The 23,721-nt window shown below is 49.9% G+C and overlaps 1 protein-coding gene across 2 annotated transcripts in view; it reads right to left on the bottom strand.

Annotated features, from left to right (window-relative positions):
• The window catches only part of ClC-c (chloride channel protein 3), a 126,636-nt gene that overhangs the window by 63,101 nt on the left and 39,814 nt on the right, over positions 1–23,721 (bottom strand). Inside the window, exon 3 of one of the 2 annotated variants that reach the window (XM_084602963.1) lies at positions 21,249–21,350. The exons of the other annotated variant lie outside the window; for it this stretch is intronic. Within the exon in view, the coding sequence (XP_084459089.1) occupies positions 21,249–21,350 (102 nt within the window). The remainder of the gene's footprint in view (positions 1–21,248; positions 21,351–23,721) is intronic. 2 annotated transcript variants of the gene reach the window in all.

Below are 23,721 nucleotides of genomic sequence, written 5' to 3'. Positions count from 1 at the left end.
CTAGCAGCTCCGAACGCCGTTGCTTCTGTGGAGAAATCGGCCTCACACTCCGATTCAAAATACATAATTACCGACTCGCGAGGAGCCTGTCAAAACGTCAAAAAAAGGCTGGACTCTCTTCCTAGCCTATCAAATCTACTCAAATTGCATACGGGATACGGACCCCACACACCGTTACCTTATATGCCCCCTGCTCATCAGGGTTTGGCAGGAAACAGGGCACAGACGCAGCCGCCCGCGCTCTCTTCCCCACCCGATCAGGAGCGCGATTTTATTCCGGTCTACACTTTCAAAACTATCACGACGTACTATCAAAATTGTCATTGCCCATTTAAAGGCATCAAAAAGGCGGTTGAGCGGCTCCTTCTCCGCCTTTTCACCAATACATTGCTGTACCCGGCAGCCTTAAAACATTTTGACCCCTCCTTTAGTGGCAGCTGCCCACACTGTGGAGCGGAGTCTTGTGACATCTATCACATGGTATGGGCCTGCCACTCCAACCCGGCTATTCCCCCATCCCCAATCCAACCTGAGAGGACTGGGAGGCGATCCTGCTCGGCTGCCACGACTTACAGGCCCAACAAGCCTTAGTCGGGCGCGCCCGGGCGGCGGCAACCGCCACTGGGGTCCCAAACTAGGGACCTCTCCACCTAGTGCTTGCAAGGCCCGGTCCCTTATGGGCTGATCTAAACATACCTCGTGGCCCTTGTATAGCCAATAAATGTTCTTCTATTAGTCCGCTTTTGAACGCGTATCACAGCAGTCCGATTCCTCCTAACTTCTGCTTCTCATTGCTCATTCATACCAATGGGTGTGCTGCCTTACAAGCTGAATTTTGAGACGTTTTCCTCTTAAGGCCCACCGATCATTTTCTTTTTAGATTTTTTTTTAAAGAATTATAGCCTACTAAATCATTTACAGTTCCCCGGGGGGCGTTTCTCAGCTTTAGGTCTCATTCTGAGGTGCATCAAAATCAGTCACCGCGGTTTCGAACGACCCGGGACGTCGGCGCAGTGCACCGTTGACACTTCACAAATACGCGCAACTAGGCCCACACTTACCAAAGAACAGCGCGAAAAAACGAAGACGACAGGAAGAAAACGCAGGAACAAGCGCCTTTCAACAAGGGTCCTTTCGTCCCCGTTTGTTCGCGCTGTTTTTTTTTTTTTTTTTCGAAAATGTATCACCAACTCGCCCGCTTAGCTATCCTGTGGCTCACACTTACCTGACGCAAATTTTTCCAGAAACAAAAAAGTTACCGACATCTACCTATTCTCTGGCCTCGAACGTTCCAACTACGCCATAAAGCACAAATATACAGCCTCTGCCAAAAATGTACAGTCCAAGGAGTTGCGGTTCCCTTTGCAATCGCCAGCTTTCACGGGACACGAAGAGGTAACGCAGGTCCTTAAAAGGGAGCCGCTGCTAAAGGCTGCGTGTACTGGACATTCGCGCAATAAGTTAGTTACTCTTTTTGCGTGTGTGTGCACGTGACTTGATTGCACACAGTACATTTCTTCCAACCTGCCTCCCGACTTCTCCAACGCATCTCTTTTTTTATTTGGGCCGGCCGTCGTTACGGTTCGCGACAGTGAACAACACTGCAATGCGTCTCGGCGAATAGCCCATGACGAGGAATATTTAGTATGGAGTGATTACTCATCGAACTAACATGTTCCCGCTTCCAGCTTCTGATATATCCGGCCGTGAACCCTGTTATCTTCTAGTTAACCTGGTAGCCGCTGGGCTGCTCGCCCACTGAAACATGCGTTACGCCATATGTGCAGTCTAACGCAAGTGCTGCGAGGGGAAGACACAGCGGAGAGCCCAGATTCACTGCTCCCACAGAATAGCTAAGCGGGCGAGTTGGTGATACACAAATGTTTACCAACACACATAGTTATAATTAAAACAGCGCAAAACACGAATGATGGTGTGTGATTCCATTCTTTCATGTTCGTGTTTCGCGCTGTTTTATTTATCGCTGCTCCACCTCACACTTAAAGAGACAAAGAAGGTAAGAAAGATAGGAGAGAAAATTTTGGTTAGTTGATTGGTTTGTGGAGTTTAACGTCCCAAAGCGACCTAGGCTATGAGAGACGCCGTAGTGGAGGACTCCGGAAATTTCGACCACCTGGGATTCTTTAACGTGCACTGACATCGCAAAGCACACGGGCGCCTTGCTTTTCGCCTCCACCGAAAAGCGGCCGCCGAGGCCGGGATTCGATCCCGCATCCTTGGGAACAGTAGTCGAGCGCCGTAACCACTGCGCCACCCCGGCGGGGCGGAGAGAGAATCTTAAGAAAGGGACAAAAGGTGAGTGAGTGTGAGTGAGCGAGCGAGCGAGCCACACTGATGTGTCTGCATTTCGACCGGGAGATAATTCCGAATCTCGGCACTAGTCTTGAAGAAGTTATACAATAATGTCTCACAAATGCTTAGGAAGCAAACGATTAGTACATGGTGGAGTATTAACGTGCTGGGCACTTTGCGACACTGCTGTCGATATAGAGTAGTCCGGGACCTACACGGAATAAGCGTTTATCGCTCGTTCCAAATTTTGTCTCGATATGTCTCACAAAGGGCAACATACACTTCACACGCGGATAAGTTCGTACCAGAGAGGGAGGGGAACGAAAGGAAAACCTTCCCATGGCTGTGTCTTTGTTAACTTTTCTTACCTTAACATAGAACGCCATGTAACCAAACGTATTGAGCCAACAAATTGCGCCTGACGAAGCCTTTGTCCACAGCCTGCATACAAACCGAAGATCTCCTCTTAGCAGCCACGCCTTTCTTAACCCGCGAACCTCAACGTATGTAAGACTCTGCCGAACAAAAGAAAGCCAAACAAGCGCACGATAGAGACATCTCGTTTCGAGCACCGCGCCTAAAAGCGCCGATGAAGAGAAAGAAACCGAGTAGCGGCGGCCTTCCGTTGGCATTAATTTCCTTTCGCTCCATGCATCTTGGTTCCATAACTCTCCGTACGTGGCAGCACACACGTATTCGGCAAACTGCGCTGTCGCAGCCCCCAAGAACACAACCGCAGACACGAAGAAAGCTGGCGCGCGCAGGTGTTCCGCCTTCTATAAAGAGCTTAGCTATGTCGGCTGGGCCAGCTGTTGTCCAATTGCGCGCGGCGCCGGGCTTTCGCCGACAATGTCCGCCGCCGATTAGGCGCTGTTTGCCATATGTCCGGCCACTGTTCACAAAGCAACCCCCCACTGTACAGCGCCACGTAACCAATAGCGGCACCTCCGAAAGTCCAACGGCGTGGACGCGCAACAGCACAGAGAACAAGGCTTTAGGCAAGCACGCACGCACGTACATACATATGCACGCGCACACACACAATGAGCGGCGGGTTCGCGATGGAATGATGAACTGACGAGCCAAAATTACATCATGAGAGGGCAACCGAAGAAGTGTGTCGTTGAAGATGAACTGGTATTGGTTTGGGCTTGGTGAGAACGCATAATAATAAGCAGCAGCGCGAACAGACAAGGACGAACACAAGACGGCAGTGCTGGCTCTGAACTACCAAAAATATTATTGTTAACGGGGATTAGCTTTTTTACGCAATCCACAACCCACGGTACAACAAGGGATTAAGAGTAACAAAAATTATCAAGCAAATCGTCATCCTTCTACTGCTCTGAAACGAAACGAAGGATGAGAGAGACAACGAAAGATACGAAGAACGAAAAACAACCTAAATCCAAAACAGCAACGCGAGCAGACCCGCCGCGGTGGTGCAGTGCTTAAGATGGCCAACTACTGTGCCGGAGTACCCGGGTTCAATCCCAATCGCCGGCGGCTGCGTTTCGATGGAGGCGAAACGAAGAGGCGTCCGTGTGCTGTGTGATGCCAGCGCAAGTAAAAAAAAATCCCCAGGTGGTCGAAATTATTCCGGAGCCTTCCACTACGGCTCCTCTTTCTCTCTATCCACTTTCACTCCCATCTTCCTCCCTTTGTTTTCGGCGCGGTTCAGGTGCCCATAGAAACAAGTGTAACAAACACCACTGTTCCCCTTCCTGTGAACCAATTATCATCATCATCGCCAGCAGCGAGCAGAGTCCCGATCACAGAGATAAAAGCAGTCAAAAGTATGGCGTCTATCATAATCATCATCAGCCTGACTATACCCACTGCAGGGCGAAGGCCTCTCCCGTATTTCTCCATTTAGCCCGGTTCTGTGCTAGCTGCACCCCCTTGACCCCTGCGAACTTCTTAATCTCATCCGCCCACCTAATTTTCTGCCGCCCCCTGCTACGCTTTCCTTCCCTTGGAATCCAGTGTTACCCTCAGCGACCATCAGTTATTCTCTCTTCGCACTACATGTCCTGCCCATGCCCATTTCTTCTTGATTTCCACTAGACTGTCGGTAACCTGAGTTATTTCTCTGCCCCACTCTAGTCACCATAGTCAAAAGTAAAAGTTAACAAAGGAAAACATGTCGGAGCTGTTGTTGCGACTGTAGGAAGAAGGAAAAGAAAATGCACGGGCTGCTACTGGCTCTGTAGCTGAGCCACCTCCGCTGCCTCGGGCGGACAGAAGAGAAAATGGACAAGAAAGAAGAGGGAGAGAAAGACGCGCGTCGCAACTAGGGCGCCTCAATGTAGCCGCGGCGCGCTACATCGAGGCACTACTCGTCTCAATGAGAGCTGTACTCCCCTGATGGGGCTGGGACAGGTAGGTAGGTCACCGCCGCTTTTGGCGGGAGCTAGCCTGCCACAGAATTTTTATCTGTTGTAGGCCGTTATTGCACCCGCCACCGTTTCGGTGGTGGTGGTGGTGGTAAGCATTTATTACAAAAGGAGAGGTTGTTTGGAGAGCCACCCCTAGTGGGCCGCTCCCCTTACAATACTAGGCGGAGTCCCTTATTCCGGGACTCCATTGGTCTGGGTCGCCACACGAGCTCGCTGGACCAGCGCTTGTTGGGCCGCTAGATCCAGGCAACCGAGCAGGGCCGCCTCCCAGTCCTCTCGGGTAGGGGAAGGGGTTATGGGTAAAAGAGAAAGATTTAGCTGGCATGCCCAGGCCATGTGAAAGGTGTCAGCCACCTCTCCACAGAAAGGGCAGAGGCCAGAAAAGGAAGGGTCGAAATGTTTGAGTACTGCCGGGCACAGCAGAGTATTAGTAAAAAGTCTAAGAAGTATTCTTTCGCCCGCTTAGCCCCTTGAAAGGAGCCGGGTACTGACGGTGCGAGTCCCGGTAATAGGCACAGATTTCTTGAAATGTTAAGAGAGGATAAGTGTCCTGGTCCAGATCAGTAGAGTCTACGTCGGGGTCCGGGTTAGTGAGTGCGCGGGCGGCCGAGTTGGAGGCCTCATTCCCTGGTGGGCCCTGGTGGCCTGGAGTCTAAATGAGAAATCGGGTCTGGGGATCCTGATCCCGAGCTGCTTTCCGAAGTATCCTTTTAGCTGTAGGCGTTATCCAGCCTAGTTCATAATTCCGACAGGCCACTCGCGAGTCGGATAGGATGAATTTAGATTGGGGGTGGGAGGCAGCCAGGGCGATTGCTACCTTCTCCGCGTAGGTTGCGGTAGGGGCCTTAAAAGTGAGGCCATCCATCTTTCTTTCCTCGTGAACAACTGCAGCCGTGTACCATCCTCCCCTGGAATGGTGCGGGCCCGCAAAATCCGAAACATTGTGTTTAGAGCCATAATGGCGGTGCAGAACATTTTCCCGCGCCTGACACCGTCCATTGTGGTCTTCTCTGTCCATTTTGGTAGGAAGGGGTCGAACACGGAGGGCGCCTCTCCATAGCTCTGGCACTCGTACCATTTCCTCAATGTGATGGTTGTGTTTTATATGTAGCCGGTCCAAAAGGCGATGAGCGGACACAGTCTGGGCGAGACGCGTGTATTGATTAGTGAGGTGCGCCTCGCGTAGCTCCCGATAGGTGTTCACCACTCCCAATGCAAGGAGCCTCGCATTGGAGGTAGAGATCGGGAGGTCGACCGCCCTCTTGATCATCTTGCGGAGAGTGACTTCCAGGATGTCTTCATCATGCTTGCGCAAGTGCAGGTATGGAGTTGAATAAAGAGTTCGACTCGTCACAAAAGCATGGGCGAGTCGCATCGCATCCCTGCTTCTGAGGCCCCCACGCTTGTAGGAGACTAGCCAACCTTGCGAAGCTTGGCTAGTCTTGTGTCAGCGCGACGACTTTGGTGAATAAAGAGTTAATCTCTGTGGCTTCGCGTATGGGTCCACTAGCCAGAGAGTGTCTTGCATCTCGGCGAGGGGCGTAGATGCACGAATTCTGATTTTTGAGGAGAGCACTGTAGACGACAGTACGTAGCATAGCGATCCACTATGCCCGCCGCTGTTTGCAGGCAGTTGACCAATGTTGCCCTCTGTAGCCCAAATGGTGATGTCGGCATACAGCGCATGCTGTATACCTTGAACCTCACCTAGTTGGGCAGGGAGGTGAAGCATAGCCAAATTAAAGAGGGGACAGCACTGCGCCTTGTAGCGTGCCCCGCGTACCGATAGTATAAGGACCGTGCTCCTTGTCCTGAATGCGGATAAAGGCTTCACGGTCCGTTAAGAACTGTTTTACATAATTAAACGTGTTGTGTCCGCATTGTGTCTCGCTGAGGTGAGCGAGGATGACACTGTGTTTCACGTTGTCGAAAGCACCCTTCAAATCCAAGGCGAGAACCACCTTGTAATTGTGAGGCTGCTCGACAGGCGTGAGTACCTCGTGGTTGAGTTGAAGCAGAATGTCCTGTGCTGACTTCTGAGGTCGGAATCCGAAAATCGTGTCTGTGAAAGTATTGCGGGCCTCCAGATAATCAGAGAGGCGATCTCGAACCATGGCCTCCATGAGCTTGGCTGCGCAAGACATTAGGGAGATAGGTCGGAGGTGATCGGTATTGATCGGCTTACCCGGCTTAAGGATGAAGATTACAAGCGCTGTTTTCCATTCTAGGGGGAGGGGTGTTTCTTCTTTCCAGATAGCGTTCATATATTTAAGCAGGGACTCATACGCCGGATCAGGAAGGTTGGCCAAAAGTTTGACCGTAACCTTGTCCCTGCCGGGAGCGGTACCCCGTTTCATTTTAGCAAGAGCTGCCCGCAGATCATGGAGCTGGAACGGGCGATCCATATCCGGAGTACCTCTGCTTTCATAGAGATATTCCTGTCCACAGGTGTCTTGAACTTGACACAGATACTAATCCCGTAGAGTCTGTGCAAGTTGGTCCGTATTGCCCTTAAAATTATGAATTGCTCGTTGCAGATGTTTCTATGTTTCTGTGCGGGTCTGAGTGAGATCTATGAGGCTAAGGAATAGCCTCCAAGTATTGCGACTAGACATTTGTCTAGCAGCAAAGTTACAGCGATCCACCCAGTTAGAGTCGGTGAGCTGGGCAGCATACTCAGCCGCCTTTTGGGTGAGATCGCGAATCCTCAAGCGGAGTTTCTGACGGCGCCATCTCTTAGTGAGGCTGCACCGCGCTTCTCAAAGATGAAGGAGATGGTTGTCCACATCCGTTACCTTATCTGTCAGTTGTATCTGCTTCTCGTGTTTGTGTAGTGTTTGAATGAGGCTCTGGGCCCAGGCAGAATAGTCGTCTCCGGGCATACAGGAGGTTGTCAGGGATTTACGGAAAGCCGTCCAGTCTGGCAGGAGGGCCTGTGATGGTGCAGTGTAGGGGATGAGTGTACATGATTGTGTTGATGATGCAGTGGTCACTGCCAAGAGTTTCCTCGGTGTTTATCCAGTCTGCGTGTCTTATGTTGCGAGTGCGGGTAAGATCAGGACAGGTGTTCCTGGTTACGGAGTTACCCACACGTGCTGGATGGACGGGGTAAGTATGAAGAGTAATGCCCAGCATGGAGATTAGTTTGGTAAGCTTTCTGCTAAGCGGCTCTTCCTTGCGATAGCCCCATAACCGACTGGGGGCGTTGAAATCCCCCACAATCAGAAGGGGATCACGACCTACTATCTTTAGCGCCTTGCTAAAGACGTCCGAGAACGTAATGTTCTCAAGTTTAGGGGGGCAGTATATATTTAAGATGTGTACGGGTGAATCAGTATGGCGCAGAGGGAGGACTGTCACCATCACATACGCATAAGATAAATTGAGTTCGAGATGGACCTCCTGCGCGGTAAAGCCTTTGTGGACAAGAAGACAGGTAGATGGATCCCGTTGAAAAGTGTTGTAGCCCGACAGCTTCGCCGCATCCCCAGGTTCTTGGAGCGTAACTACTGCTGATGAGTGCTCAAAAGTCTCGAGATATAATCTTAAGTTAGCTCTCCTTTTACAGTTTTTAAAACCGCGGCAGTTCCATTGCATGAGGGAAAAAGCCTGATGTTTTGGGGGCTGCAGGATGGCTTAGTTCCCACTGCCATGTTGAATTTGGAGTTGAGCTGGGTTAGACTGCGCAGCTACGTCTCCCAATCCCTGAGCAGCTGGGCGGGGATCCACAGAATCTTCGGCGATTTCATCCAGGTCAATTTTGCGCATAAATTTTGACGGGCGCTTAACTTCCTTCGGTGACTTAAGCCTGCGGCCGAGGCGCGAACCATTCTCGTTCAGCTCAGCTACAGAGCCAGTAGCAGGCCCGTGCATTTTCTTTTCCTTCTTCCTACCGCCACAACAGTCATTGTCCCCCACCGAAGCGGTGGCGGGTGCAATGACGGCCTACAACAGATAAAAAATTCGGTGGCAGGCTAGCCCCCGCCGCAAGCGGCGTTTACCTACCTGTCCCAGCCCCGCAGGGCCAGGAACAGCTACCCTTCACTACCTCTAAGTCGGAGCGAAAACTGAGTCAAACCTAGTTATGGGCGCTGGATCAACGGTCACGGGGCAGATAAAATCATACAATCATCCAGTGAAGCAAAAGCAGCGTCAATAAATCAAAGCAAAAGCAGGATCACATTTAAAACCGTTCTTATATATATATATATATATATATATATATATATATATATATATATATATATATATATATATATAAGAAACAATTCATTTTCAGTCAGTAAAAGAGGCGTGGTCGCCTTCTTTGGCGATCGGCAGTGGCTCAATGATGACCCTTTCCACTTCCGTCCAAGCCCCTGCTTTGATAAGCAAACAATTATTTTAGAAGCTGTGCGCGTTTTGCAGTGCTCATGCGGCTTCGTACAAGCCGTCGGTGCTGAAGCAATTTCTCATATATGTACACGATGTACACATGACCACACTTTGGCGGGATCTCATAAATCGCACATCGGTGTGCTCAACAAGGCACTGGTTTTTATTTGGCTTCGTTAGCAGCGTACACTAACACGAGCAAGTTTACGAGGGGCTGAAAACACAACATTCACATCACTATATGCTTGGCAACCTTCTTAAGGACAACTTACGGATCTACGGAATTATAGCCGGCTGCAAAGCGTCTCAAATGAAGTGGGAACCCCTGTTTGCATAAACGATAATCAAAGCAGGGGCTCGTACATAAGTCGAAAGGGCCATCATTGAGCCATTGATGATGATGATGATGATGAGACCAGTGTGTCAGCACCCATTCTGTTTCACTGGCTGAAAGGGAATTGGGTTTTTTAGAACCATTTTAAATGCGATCCTGCTTCTGCTTTCATGTATTTTTCTTTGTTCATGGGGTTTAACGTCCCAATGCGACTCAGGCTATGAGAGATGTTTATGTACAGACACTGCTTTTGCGTTAATGGTTGATTTTATGATTCAATCTGCACCGTTCACGCGTTGATCCGGCACCCACAGCTCAGAATAGTCAACTTTTACTACTGACTCTGCTTTTGCTTCGATGATCATGACTCTGCTCGCGGTGGTGGTGGAGGCAAGACTGTATTTGAGCCACTTAGGTGGCTCGGCGATAGTGGGGAACGGGAGAGGCAGGACGGCGACAGGCCCTCGGGCCGCTCCAGATGACCGGGCATATTTTAGCTACGGCGACCTCCAAGGCCCAGTTCACGATGCGGTGCTGTTGTTAGCTGCGCAGAGCAACCTCCCATCCCTCCTCTGATTCTACCCTTTAAAGGGGGGTTTAGGTTTATCAGGGCAAATTTGGTAGGTGTGCCTGAAATCAGCTCAGGTACATCGGCATAATATACAGTTAAGTGATTTCTCCCCTATGTGTGAGGCAGAGAAGGAAAGGGGACGGTATTGTGGCGGTTTGAAGTCGACGCCAAACCACCTGTTCGGTTTTGGTGAGGAGGGGGGTAGATTTTGCAGGAGTTTATGTCGTGGTAGGTGAGGAGGTGATCCCTCAAACTGCAGAATGAGGGCAGGCCATGCCCTGCCCGGCTGACGAGAGCTCGGGCTTGTTCGTGGGCGAGTGTGTTTCCCGAGTGTCCGCAGTGCTTTGGAACCCAGTGGAGGTGGGTGATAGGAAGGGCGAGCAGATTGCAAGATGCTAACGGCTGGGCCGTGGATAACGGGTCTTATCGCCTCAGGGCATAATGGACTATGAAAAAAAAAAGTTAAAGAGGTATTAAATGAAATAAAAAGGTTAACTGTTCTAATAAAGTTAAAGAGAGAGCGATGATAAGGCCCATGAGTCCAAGCAATATACGAAGATGAGTTGTTCGGCGAAAGGCCCACTGCCGTCAGGTGCCGAATTATCGTCGGCTTCAGTGCCGGGCAAACCCACAACAAATTGTGAATATCTGCCTCATCATATTGTGACTTGCAGACAGGACATCCTGGCTAACTTTCAATCGAAGAAAATGTATTTTGCGGAGGAGTGAGTAATCGCAAGGGCTATTGCTGCTTCTTCCGTTTCGACGGGCTGGGGGTCGAGTTCCGAATAGTGGCACAGGTAACCAACTTGCGAGCATTTTCCGTCACTGCAGCCACGAACGCGGACTAATGAAGATATTCTCTACATAGACTGCAGACGAGGGATATCGCTTTTGAAGTGCAGTAGCTCTAGCAATGCGTCGATTGTAATTGTGCTTCAGACGAGCGTTCTTCGGGAGCGGCGGAATGTAAACATTTGCGCTGATGGTTTCGGGAGAGGAATACATGGCCGTGGTTTCACCAGGGAGGCAAATTTGCAGTCGGTTTAAGAGCTGCTGTCCGGTTTTCGTCCCAGAGTCGGTGGTATTGGCTCATTGAGTATGCCCCGACTAGCTCTTCTAGGGTATTATGCACCCCCAAATGAAGAAATTTGGCGGTGGCAGTGGTTTTGAGCAGGAGAAGGGCTGTTTTATAGACCGCTCTGATGAGACTATTCAACTGTTCGGTCTCTGAGGGGGAGGTGGTGAGGTAGGGGAGGGAATAGGTAATTCTGCTTGTGCCTGAATGAGGCGAGCGTGGCCGCCTCTCTCGTGCCCCAATGGCGGTTAGAGATGCGTTTAATAAGTGCCGCAATGTTTTGCACCGATTTTCGAACAGCTTTTACGGCATTGGTGTCACTGCCATTGTTGCAAATGCTGAGGCCTAGGACTTTGATATTTTCGACCGCTTGGATGGGGGTTCCATCCAGGGTGATGCAAATAACAGGGGTCGTGGGTGATGTTAAGATGTGTTATTAAATGTTTCTATTTGGATGGCGAAAAGGATAGTACTATATACTTTGGGCGTGCACGGTTACGACGTTGACCTCTTGTTGCTGATTGCGCTCGATCTCACCGTGAGTCCAGACTAATGTCATCGGCTGTTTTGGTTTTCGTTTGTTCCTCGTTGCCTCTTTCGTTGGCATCCTTCGGTTCGTTGACTCCGGTTACGTTTGGCTGTGCGGCGATCTCAAAACTTTGCAGATAAGAGAAAGACAACGTTTTGTTTGATAATTTTTAAGGCGAAAGCTTTTCATAGCTCATCGTTGTCGTCAGTAAAAGTGTCACGCTTTTGCGGAGAGGTCTCGACCAATCACAGTGCACTATCGTTTGGTAGGCGCTGCCAACTCGGGCCTCTTCTTTCGCATGGGAGGATGATATCACAATCAGCCAAGAGCCTTGCATTCCCATTATCCCTAGGCCACGCAGGCACGTTCATACGGCTTGGTTAAAGCGCTATGTGGTCATACCGATTCAGGCCTCCGTGTGGCGCCTTTCCTTTGGCGCTTCCTCGAACACCTCACCACACAGCCCATACAGGGGTGGAAGCAGGTTCGAGCGTTTTGGAGCACCTTTGGGAGCAGTAGTAAAGCCATTTTGGAGCAGCTTTGGAGCTACGAAACGAAAGTTTTTGAGCACGTTTCTAAGGTCAAAAACCTTTGATAATTGCCGTTTTCTTTTTCTGAAATGCAAAATTTCCAATCTGATTCCTTTTCACGCAAGTTCAATGCCTTTCCTACCTTCCACTCATCAAACGGCCAAAGCATGTAAGATATATAACACAGGCCAACCTTAGCAAAAACCTGGAAAAGACTAGCAGCAAACATCTGAACATCTAGTCTCGCCTAATGCGCTTACCTATTTTGACTTGATAGATTCAAATGTCAGTCTACCACTTCGATACTACTGTGGAGTTCAGATTAATGGGCATGATCCCTATCTTGTGCATATCTACTTTATTTTCCTTATTTAGAAAACACCTCAAGGACATGGGGTATTACATGATCCCTTTTGATCCCATGCTGATAAATTCCTGAGCACGTGGATATTTCGTCTGCAAAAAAGGCACCTTCAGACCACAATCGCGCGCCTCGACAAGCTTAGCGCCGCTCCCTTGCTTTTCGCCTACCGTGGAATCGCAGCACGTCTTGTCCATTTGTCAATAAGGTGGAGGTGGGTGAAAGCAGGCTCCGGCATTTCGGAGCAGCTTTGCGATAGAGAGAGATGGCTTTGAGTGGTAGCCTTTCCATCTTACAGCTTTTGCCTCCTGCCAATGGCTGATCATTCTTTACTTGAGCAATGCAATATTTCGGTGATAAATTCCGTATGCCTTTCGAACAATCTTGAGAAGCTTCCTAGTGAGGGACAACTTTGGTGTACCAACCCATAACGCTTCAAGTATGGTTTTGTCTGCCGTAGGCCCGGCAAGCCTGCCACTGACAAAGAGGCTCGATGGTGAAGTACCTGCTCGTTTTCACCGCAGAACCACCAGAATAACTCGTGCAGTTTTTGCAGTCGGACAAGTTTTCTCCCTAACCAGTTTGCGCCACCTGCTTGCTGATCTCGCTTCTCTCCATCGGCAATTCAAAAGGCTGAGAGGGGGTATTACGCCACATGCACAGTAAATTTATTTCGCAATTATCGCCAATTGCCAGTGGCGAATACTAAATTTACTTGCAAACAAATATTTATTACGCTCCGTGCTTCCTTCTCTTGCAAAATTTTCATTTGTATTAAATGGACACTAAAGAAACCCAAAGATGGTATGAAAATCAAATAAACTACATTTGGTGACACTGTCGCCGCATATCCGGCAGCATAAAATCGAATAATTGCTGAGATATTGCGATAAGAAGTTGAGGTTTTTTCTTGTTCCCGCTGGTCGAATTCAAACTGCTTCCTCCGACTACGTAGTCGGGTAGAGTGACGCACACTATGACGTAAGAGGAGACTCCGTGATTGCCAGCGAGCCGACGCGGCCCGCGGTGTCGCATCCCTCAGGGGCCAACATGGCAACAGCGTACTCGCAACCTAACACAGGCTCAAAATAAGTGACGGCCAAAGCCGTAAGAAATAAAACGATGAAGAGAGTAATTTACCGAGCGATGGGCCCATAAAAGAACAAAAAAAAAAAAAGACAGAGCGCTTGTAATGCACAATACTTTACATGTTTCTCAAGCCTTTGCGCTCCTTCTTGCACTGCGTATAAACAAACCGAGCCCTCGGTCATCGCAACGCTTCCCGAAATGTTTACATACAAATAAGATTTAGTTATCAGCAAAATAGCGTCCTCGCTGCTGCGCTTGTCAGTTTTGAAGCTTCGTCGCACTTTTTTCCTTCAAGGTTAGTGCTACAGCTCCGTGTTCAGCGAAAATTACGTCCACGGTAGTAGAGCATGATCGAAGATACGGTGCCCCTAAATTTGCCAGCGCTGTGAAATTCCACATGTTAATATGGTTCCAGTGCACAATATAGTGCGCAGAGGTATACCACGGCCGCTCGATGGAAGCGCGCTTCTATCGAGCGGCCGTGGGCATACAGAACATTAGTTGCAAGTCGTGAGAGCAGGCAGCATGCTCCGATGGTCAAGAAGTTGTAATATTTTTAGACCGGCAGCAACGGCCTGTACGCCTCGAAACATGTTCCATTATTCATTAACACTTCTTTTTGGGCGAGTTGGTACATTTTTGGAAAACTTTGAAAGAGCGCAAACACACACGACCACTAAAGACAAGAGACGCGCCGGCGCTTGTGTCTCGTCTCTTGTCTTTAGTGGTCGTGTATGTTTGCGCTCTTTCAAAGTTTTCCAAAAATGTTCCATTATACATGCGGCTATGACATAACATGCGGAAATATTTCGCACGTCCCAGAGGCGCGGCGTGGTCGAGTTACGACGCAGAAAGATGACTTCGAGTCCCGCTGGTTGTGGCGGTTATTTTTTTCTACAAATCGACTTTTTTTTACATTTTTAATGTATGTGTGGTGCTTCGTTATTTTTAGTTTTTATTTTTTACCCGAGGCCCTTTTTTTTTCGCCGGGCGACCAGCGCAATAGATTGACGCTCTCCATGGTGTGAGCGGCAATGTTTACGATGCCTGCAAATAGCACGTTGATGGTCTTGCTGCCGCAGTATGTGGGTCAGATGTGCCATATTTAATGTGTTTTTCCTTGGGCCCTTAGCATATGTTTGCTTTTCGTGGCGTACGTAGCTGCAGTCGAGCCGTCAGGGTTAACGGGAGCTCGCAGTCGAAGCGGCTCAGAAGTGTGAACGAAGGAGCGTGTCGGCGGCAGCGGATTTCGCTCGCTCGCGCCTCCGAAAAATGTGAACGAGCCAGATCGTAATTCAGGCGCTGCAGGTCCAAACTTGAAACTATCCGAGCACGCACGAAGTGCCTGTGCCGGAACATAACCGAAACTGAAGTAAGTATATTTTTGTATTTGCCTTGCAACGTTTACGTTGTCTTTTCGCCGTCGTTTACGTATGATAAGAGCGTGTGATCATATTCGAGACAAAACCTACGACCGCATTCAAACGGGCAAAGTAATTCGCATTTGTCAGCCACCGTGATCCCTAGCGCGTCACGTGATTTGTAGTTGCGAGTTTCGTCTGCGGCGGCGAGACCTGTATTTCTCTCCTACCTTTTTACTACCTAATAACAGCTCTGTTTTCAGTAAGAGTGGATTTTTTGTAATCAGGAATTGGCATTCTATCGATGCAAGCCCACTTCAGTTTTCACTTTAGTGTCCCTTTAAGCCCAGTGCAAGATGCGTCATATCTTTTCCACTGGTGTAATGACATTGTTCCCATATATGCTCTGCTAAATTTGATGGCAGAACATCAAAATAGCCAGTATGGAGCAGTTTTGGAGTAATGTTGCATTTTGGAGCAGGATGGAGCAGGGAAAGCGGTTTGAAGCTGAATGGAGCAATAGGAGCATCCATCCCTCGCATCGTAGAGGTTGCGCCGCTTGGTGGTGACGTCACAAAACGCAGGCGGTGCTCCCCGGCGGCCTTTCTCCATGGGTTTCTATGCAGTCGAAGGTTTTGATGCACGAAAATTGCGATCGTTCAGCTCACACCCTTTAACTGGAACTTGGGCCATGCCTAGAAACAATTGTTGTGTGGAAGGAGGGAACAACTTTATTTAACGCATTACATTAAGCGTTAAGAATGTCCTGGGCCAGGGTCATCAAGGCCAACTGATCTTGCAGCTGGTCAGAGGCTAACCAAGCCCGCCACGTTGGGGGAGGAGGGTGTGGAAAGTGGGGAGATTGGAGGGCGACAGGGCATGAAAAGATGCAATTTGGGCATGCTGGGGAATGTATGATTCTGTATAGAAAAGATCGGGCAGGAGTAAGCAGTGTATTTAGTTGTAAGTGGGGTGCTTTAACAGCTATAAAAGCTCCCTGGGAACGCGTCAAGTTTCCTGGCCGTCCTTACGAACAGGAGCAATGACAACAGTGGATTGTCTCTGGGCGGAGGAAAAAGTTTCACTCATGTCTCGTTGCTTTCGTAATTATTTACTACATCGCTTTTATGGTGACTGTCCCATTGCGTGTATCCCGTCAAGTAGCATCAGTCTGTTTTAACTGCTTTTTTTCTTTAGTTACTTGCGGAAGACAGTTTATTATTTTATTTATGTTAGTTGTATTTCAGGGTTTTTGACAACGGATCCCTTTTTCTGATGTTTCCAAGTGGCTGTGCGCTGAGAAAACATTATCAGAAAAAGGGATCCATTGTCAAAAACCCTGAAATACAACTAACATAAATATAAATGAAGCAAAAACATGACCAGAAAGGGAGAGCAGAAACAGCATTAGCAAAAACGAAGTAATTTGCTTTACGTGACGGCAGCTTTTACTGACCCTGTCTAAATGGCGTTGCGATATGCGCTTACAGGTCAAGCAGCGCGGTCCTGTAAGAGCACGGAGGTGCCCTTTTGAAGCGGAGTTTCCCAAGTTGCATAATCAATGGTTCGGGTAATAACTCCCAACATTTTTCCACCACAGCGTCCGCGTATCACGCCGCGACGGTCGCGTCTCGCCAGTGTGCTTAATCGCAGCAGGCGATGACGGATCACTTGGAATCAGCATGCAGATTCCATGTCGTCTCACTCATGCCTTTATCCTCAGCCGATTTTTATACACGCTCCCTTACCTCACACTTATAGGTGTCGAGATCTCCACCTTGGACGCGATACTTCGTGCCGCGTTCAAACCCGCCCTCCACCTACCCCTCAACACTTCAACAGAGAAATTACTTCAGCTGGGTCTCCGCAATACTGTTGGGGAGCTTGTGGAGGCCCACAGACAGACCCAGTATATCCGATTAACACAGACTGGCACCGGACGTCACATCCTCAAAACCCTCGATGTTCGCATCCCAGCTAACGACCCCACACTCCTCTCCATCCCACGCCCTATCCACTCCAACCTTCTTGTCAAACCCCTTCCCCGAAACTCCCATCCACAACACCACGAGCCCCGCCGCCGAGCCCGGGCAAAGGCGCTATTACGGCTCCGAGACGGATGCCGTATGGGTGGACGCCGCATGCTCGAGCGATGAGGCGGCGGCAGCCGCGGTGAACAATACCCTTCAGTCCATTGCAACTCTCCCCCTCCCTTCTGTTACCTCCTCAGAAGTGGCCGGGGAGGCAGCGATCGCCCTTGTAATTGCCCACACGGAAGCTACTAACAGACTCAAAAACTGCACTACTAAATTTCGCACGTGGGCGAGTTCATGTTTCTGCTTTTTGCATACTGACCTCGCCCACTGCCAAACCGCCCCGCCAAGTGGAGCTTATCTGGGTGCCTGCGCACTCGGGGAACCCTGGCAACGAGGCCGCCAACAGATTAGCCCGAGGTCTAATACGCCGGGCACAGGCGGTCCCCACGTCGGAGTTCTCCGGGGAGCGCATGCACACGTTTAAAGAGATGACTCAGGCCTACCGGGTCGAGAAACAGATCTACCCCCCCACCTCACTCCTCCCTCAGCAATCACCACCAAACACTATGGCGCGCGGCCTCCAGACGCGAACCCTCCCATCCCCTTACATTAGGTCCCGTTACCACCCCACTCTCACCGACCCCTCCTGCACCCTTTGCAACCACCCCACTGCCACCCTCGCCCACATTCTATTCCAATGCCCGGCGGGGTCTGGAGCACTTCACCACCTGGGAAGAATGGGAGACCCTGCTACGCTCTGAGGACCCGGTCCGGCAAAAGACCGCCACAGACCGAGCTGCCGACGTCATGAACCGTAGGAACATGAACGTTTGAGTGTAGTGGGGCCGTGCGGGGGCCCAGGGGCCTGCGCGCCCCGAACTCCTCTGTTAAAATAAATATTTTTACTACTACTACTTTACGCTTCTGACAACGGGCGTCGTGACAATGTGTAATCCCTCATATTTTTTTTTTATACAACAACATAGCCTTACACGCATCATAATTCACACCTGAAAGGATACAAACTTGCCTCAGTCGTCCAGCCCATAAACCACTGAGCCATAAACAGGCGTATGCTGACTGGAGTTTGTATTCGGCCGGCAACCCATGCTAAAGCTCTCGTTCAGGTGTGCCTCTGAAAATAGTGTCGATGTGCCACTCAAGACAGCAACACTTCGCAAGGGTCAGCAACGGATGAGAGAAAAACAAAGACACGCTGAGCGCCAAAATGGCGGGTTCAAGGCCAACACGGCTGCAGGTATAACTACATTTCGACAGCCACTTGTGCACAGCCTTTCTCCGTTTACACGCACTGCTGATTCAATGATGTAACCATGTGTGAACGAAACAAACTTAATGACAGCGGCCAGTTTTTCGAGGGTGTTTCTGTTTCACCGCTTCCCCCTGTGCCACGAGTGCACTGGAATTCACTAGGGTCCATCGATTTATAGATCACCAATATCGGCCCTAAATCGAATACACCAGCCGGTGGTGGCGCCCCGTATCGAGCGCGCAGCGACTATCCATGGACGGCGCGAACATGCTCGCTCCACTGGAACCCAAAGGGCGGCGCCCGCTGCTCTTCCAGCTCGCTGCTATCATATAAAGCCGCAGCGACCTTACCGCTCCTTCGAAAAAGGAAAAAAAAGAAAACGATCTCAGTGTGCTCTCGATAAACGAGCCGGAAAATGTACCTCAGAAAAATTTGGTGGCACTATGAGCAGATGCAAGTCAAAGGGTGCCAGCACTAGCAACGACGCATTAATTAAATAAGGTGCCGCATTCGAACCCTCTGAGGAACTGGGACAACAACGCCTCCTGTCGGTAATAGGCAAAACTACGAAAGTGGAGCAGTTTGATAACGCACCGTGAATTATACAACTGCGAAAGCGCAGCTGGAGGGAGCGAGCGAGGGCACATGCCGCTTTCGTTCTCCAGTCTGCCGTCCAGCTGCACTGTGAGAAGTGCACTAAACAATCGATGTTATATTGTGTCATGGAATGTGAACTTGCAACTTTAGCTTCATCGCTTATTGTGCTCAATTTCCAGGGCCGCATTCATAGGCATCTCTTGGCGGACGAAGTGAATGGTTGCTGTGGACCGGAAGTTTAAAGAGGCGGCGACATAGCCTGCAGCACACAAACGCAATACAGTCTATACCGTATATAACGCATTATTGCTTATTGAATTATCAGAATATCCCCTGATAATCCCATGTAAAATTATAGGAGTCGTGTGCGCGTATTTCAAACTCCTGTCCAGCAGAATGTTCGATATGTCGAACTGCGCCCCTGCAAAGTGCGCTTCTCCTAATGGCGCCCAATTGCTCAACCTTGGCCACCCCCTGACAGCGCTAACGCTGTAAGCTCGTTTGATGAGGCGAACGCCGAGTGCGCTTGAAAGTCGCCTTCTGTCTGGGGTGTTAACAACGTGACACTGTTGTCATGCGGGAAAGCCAGAGTTCAATGCACAGTTTGTCGTGCGGTGAAGCCAGCCTGGAAGTTTGAGGCGATTGTCGTGCTGACTGTATCCTATTTTGCCCGAGTTATATCGAAGCGTTTGTAGTGTGCCAGTAACAAATTTGCGCCTCTTATGGTGACATTCCCCAGAGCAGCTTGCGCAACAGCTTTGATGCGAACCCCAACGGCGCTATTCAGCTCCAAACGCTACTTGGAGCATACGCTGGTGTTGACTGAGCGGCACGTTGAGGTGCCCGAGGCGAGCTGTGTCTACCAGTACGGCGGCGAGCAACACAGCGCTGCAGGAAGCGTGCCACTATCCTGGGCACACCACGTTGACGCTTCTGTGTTACAGAGGAGCTCATCTCTTGAGATGTTTTATATATTGAATTATCAAAATTGTTAAGGAAAAGTACACAGTGGTAAACGCTAGTTCACTGTTAGATGCACACGACACACCGCACACCACACAACGAAGTCAGGTAGGCCTGAGCGTCGTCTTCTTCCCTACTTCACATCAGCACGTCGTCTCCATACTGTGCTCCGTAACAATACGTCGCGATCAATCTGTGCAAAAGTATAGCTCGCAGAACGTTTGATACACTGAACGGCGCGCCGTTCCCTTGCAAAAGCCGCTCCTCCTACTGGCAACCCCAGGATTCAATTTCGCGCGCCGAAGCCGGGTCGACTGTGCAGCCTTGGGCTGGCAACGCTGTAAAACCGCTTGACGAAGTGAGCGTCGATGCCCTTTAGTCTGGCAGGTTATGCATTTGAACGACAAGAAGAGCGAATTAGACGAGGTCGGAGAGAAGTCCTGCCACGCTGCTCTTCAAAATGGCATACGAACACGCCCAAGCACCAGTTCGAAAGGGTTGTTTTCAACGTGGCTGCCATGCGGAGAAGCCCAAGTTTGTTACACTGGTATGCGGTGAAGCCAGCCGAGGTGCCCGAAGGCTTGGGGCGGCTCCCGCGAGGAGTTATTATTGCATTTATAGCTTACCAGTAATAAACCAGTAACAAATGAACGTAACGTAGAGCAAAATAAAGATGGCCCTAATATTCCGAAACAAATCAGATCCTGCCCTTCAGGCACCTGTGAACCATGTTTTTCTGATGTGTAGATTCTTGCAAGGAGTGGCAATACGATGGCCAGAGAGCTAATTGAAGCATTTTATATCGGAAAGAAAGGTAATTTGTGTGTCAGTGACACGTCGATCAATCTGTACAATGCAGAGAAAGCGTTTTTTTGAACATAGCTTATCTTATATGACATGATGCTGAATGGGTTCCTTGCGCATGTGCCGGCAGTGAAATATATGTACTTTTTCCTGCACAATAAACCAATTGTGAGTGGCGCTCTGTCCCGTTCTTCTTTTCTTGTGTGTGTGCGTGTTGCTTTGGCGCCTTTAACTTATAATGAATAGACACCAACTAGCCCAACAAGTTCTCTTAAGCTACGTTTCTCTTTTAGGCCGCCTAAACATTACAGCCACAAAAGAGAAGGTAAAGCTCGCTGTGTTCAAGCACTGCTTTTCTGCTAGCCCGACTCTGCGCGACTGTTTTATTGCTCAAGCGATTTTTTTATTTTTTTTTTTTACCACATTAACCTTTTACGCGTACGCTTTAATTTGTTCACCGTGTTTCGACGCGCGTAAGCTGTGAAAGAAGCGTCACGTTTTACTCGGATGGCATTCGTCGACCACTCCGCGCACTTTGCAGCAGGCAGTGCACTCGCAGACAGTCAACCGCGGTGCTCGAAGCCGCATGCGAGTTCGCGCACGACAGGAGAAAAGCAGGGACGCGTGCAGTGTTACCTGTGAGCTGCGCATTCTCGGCCTCGAGTGACTCGAAGCTGGAGTCTCCGAAGGGCTGGGCGTACAGGGGGTTAGTGTATTTGCCGGCGTCGTTCGTGCCGCCTGCAAAACGAGGAGCCATGCAGCACCCGTCAAACCCGTGCGTTAAGCATCGCGTGCAACACACCGCCCAAATGCCAACATGCCTTCCAGCTCACGCGTACACTGCGTCGACGAAGTCAAGGTGCCACGTCTGGACCCCGCGACGCTCAAAACTCGCGCAAAGGGCACAAACAAAAAGGCGCGGAGAGAGAACTTTAGAATGCGCCTTCCCTCCACCGCCTCTATACGCTCGAGTCGGCGCGAAAAAAAAAAAAAAAAAAAAAAAAAAAAAAAAAAAAAAAAAAAAAACAAGAACGCATCAGCTGGGTACAAGGGTGATTGATTCAAGAGAGATGATCGAGACATATCGCTAACGGAGATTTAGCATTCGGAAGAGAAAGTCCGCCTTTCTACAACGACGCGTGTTCAGACCGACCAGTGTTTGGCGCCGAGGGTATACAGACGGCGCCTGTTAAATAGTGACGGGTCAAGGCTACATCAAACAGCCCACCGTTGCCACGCAGTACCGTGACGCCGTGCGCGCACTCACACGCAGGAAGCGCCCGGAAAATAGCTACGAAATTCTTCGTTCGCCTCTCGAATCACGCATCCCTTTCACGAGGGCACGCCTTTGTGCTCTAAAAAGAGATTCGAATGGCGGTCAGCTTTTGAGCGAGTAATCACGTACCGAAACTCTGATTCAGCCGTTTAGTCGCTGGTTAACAAGTAATTGAATGGCCCAAAGATATACGCTCGTAAGTGGAGCCTGAAACGTGCTTCCTTCGTCTGCTCGCTTCCACATCGCCACTACGCGAAAACCCGCCTCCACTCAACTTGAAATGAAGGCGCGTGCCTCGACAGGAAAGGATAATGGGTGGTTCTCATTAGTAGGAATAAATGCATGTTGAAGTACAGTGGTGTCCGACGGCGCTGTGCGGAGCAAGTCAGCAACATCTAACGTTAGGCTCTGGGTTTGAGTTATGAGTCCAGTGCACATGCGTGGCCAAAATAAAGCGATGCCTGCTCACCGCTTCCTTCTCCAGACACTCCCTTGCGATTGCCTTTTGTGCCGTTAGGGCCGCGCTGCCTGCATTTGCGAGGTTGTAACGGTCGCCAGCGCGTCGCGATGCCGCAGTGTTCCTCGAGTGTATCAAAACGGCCAGATAAGCAAGCGCGAGCGATAGCGGATTAACGCGCGTTTCTGCATACACGGCGCTCGCCGTCCCGGTGATTTCCTCTTGAGGATGTCAAGTTCCTAGATCTGTACGGATGCCAAATGCAGTGTCCCATATGTAGCTGATGCAATGACGTGATAAAACATAACGCTTGCAACGCAGTAAACAACCAACAAGGCCCAATTCTCCGTGGTGCGTGTCTGAAACGCACGATCATCCGTTACCACTCGCACTTGCTTGCCCGGCCGCTTCGTGATTCGCACGAAAAGCGTTGTTTTTCCGGCCGCTGTTACATATCAAGCGCGCTGGCGGCATTATGCGCAAGCACTGAGCGGAAATGAGGCCCTGAACACGCGAGTAGGCACCGCTTTATTTTGGCCACGCATGCGCACTGGACGCATAACTCAAACCCAGAGCCTAACGTTAGATGTCGCTAACTTGATCCGCAAGCGCCGTCGGAGCGCTCTAGACAAGGATGCTCAGCAGTGTACTCCCCTTGCGCTAGCCATATATCTTTCTCTGTGCGCTACCAAAGGAAAAAGAGAGCGCTGCTAACCACCTCCGCGATTCGGGCCGAGACGCCTCAATGTAGAGCGGTTACGTGTTAATCTGCCGAAGACAGCGCAACGCACCAATCTGTTTTCCCCATTCGTCTTGCCTCTGTTGCTTGCTCGCTGTCGGTGCACCAAAACAGCGAACCGAAAGAGAAACTGTGCAGGCACCGCCACACGACAGGAAGCCGAGCAGTTATTAGCGCCGCACAGAGCGAAAAGCAAATGAGCCGTGGCACGTTCAGATGCTGCTATCTCCAGTCAAGCAGTGCGCAGCCAATTCGGTCGACATTAGCTGGAGTGCTTGAATTTTCTTTACTTTTAATAAAAAAAAAGTTGCGGAGGAGATAATTTTCCCTGGTTAAACATTCGTGCCGATGGTACGGCCGGTGCCGCAGACAACACAAGGAAAGCTCCAATGCCAGAAGGCGATGCACGTGCAATGTAAAGGCGAAGCAACGCCGGTGGAAGGAGGGGCGCCATTATTTGCCGCTTCAGTAATGGCTCCCCACTGCATTTCGGATGCACAACCCAATAGCATTTCTCGCATTCGGTATACTCGTGTGTATACCGAAGTACTTGAGTGGTTCTACTAGCTGAAGATGCTCTCGATGTCGCATTCCACTATCAGTCAAGCTTCAAATATAAAACGCATCATTTATTTCC

Source organism: Amblyomma maculatum, chromosome 4 (assembly GCF_055883805.1).
Source record: "Amblyomma maculatum isolate TAMU_Amacu chromosome 4, ASM5588380v1, whole genome shotgun sequence".
In the NCBI taxonomy this organism is placed as follows: Eukaryota; Metazoa; Arthropoda; class Arachnida; order Ixodida; family Ixodidae; genus Amblyomma; species Amblyomma maculatum.
This window is presented reverse-complemented; position numbering and strand designations above follow the sequence as displayed.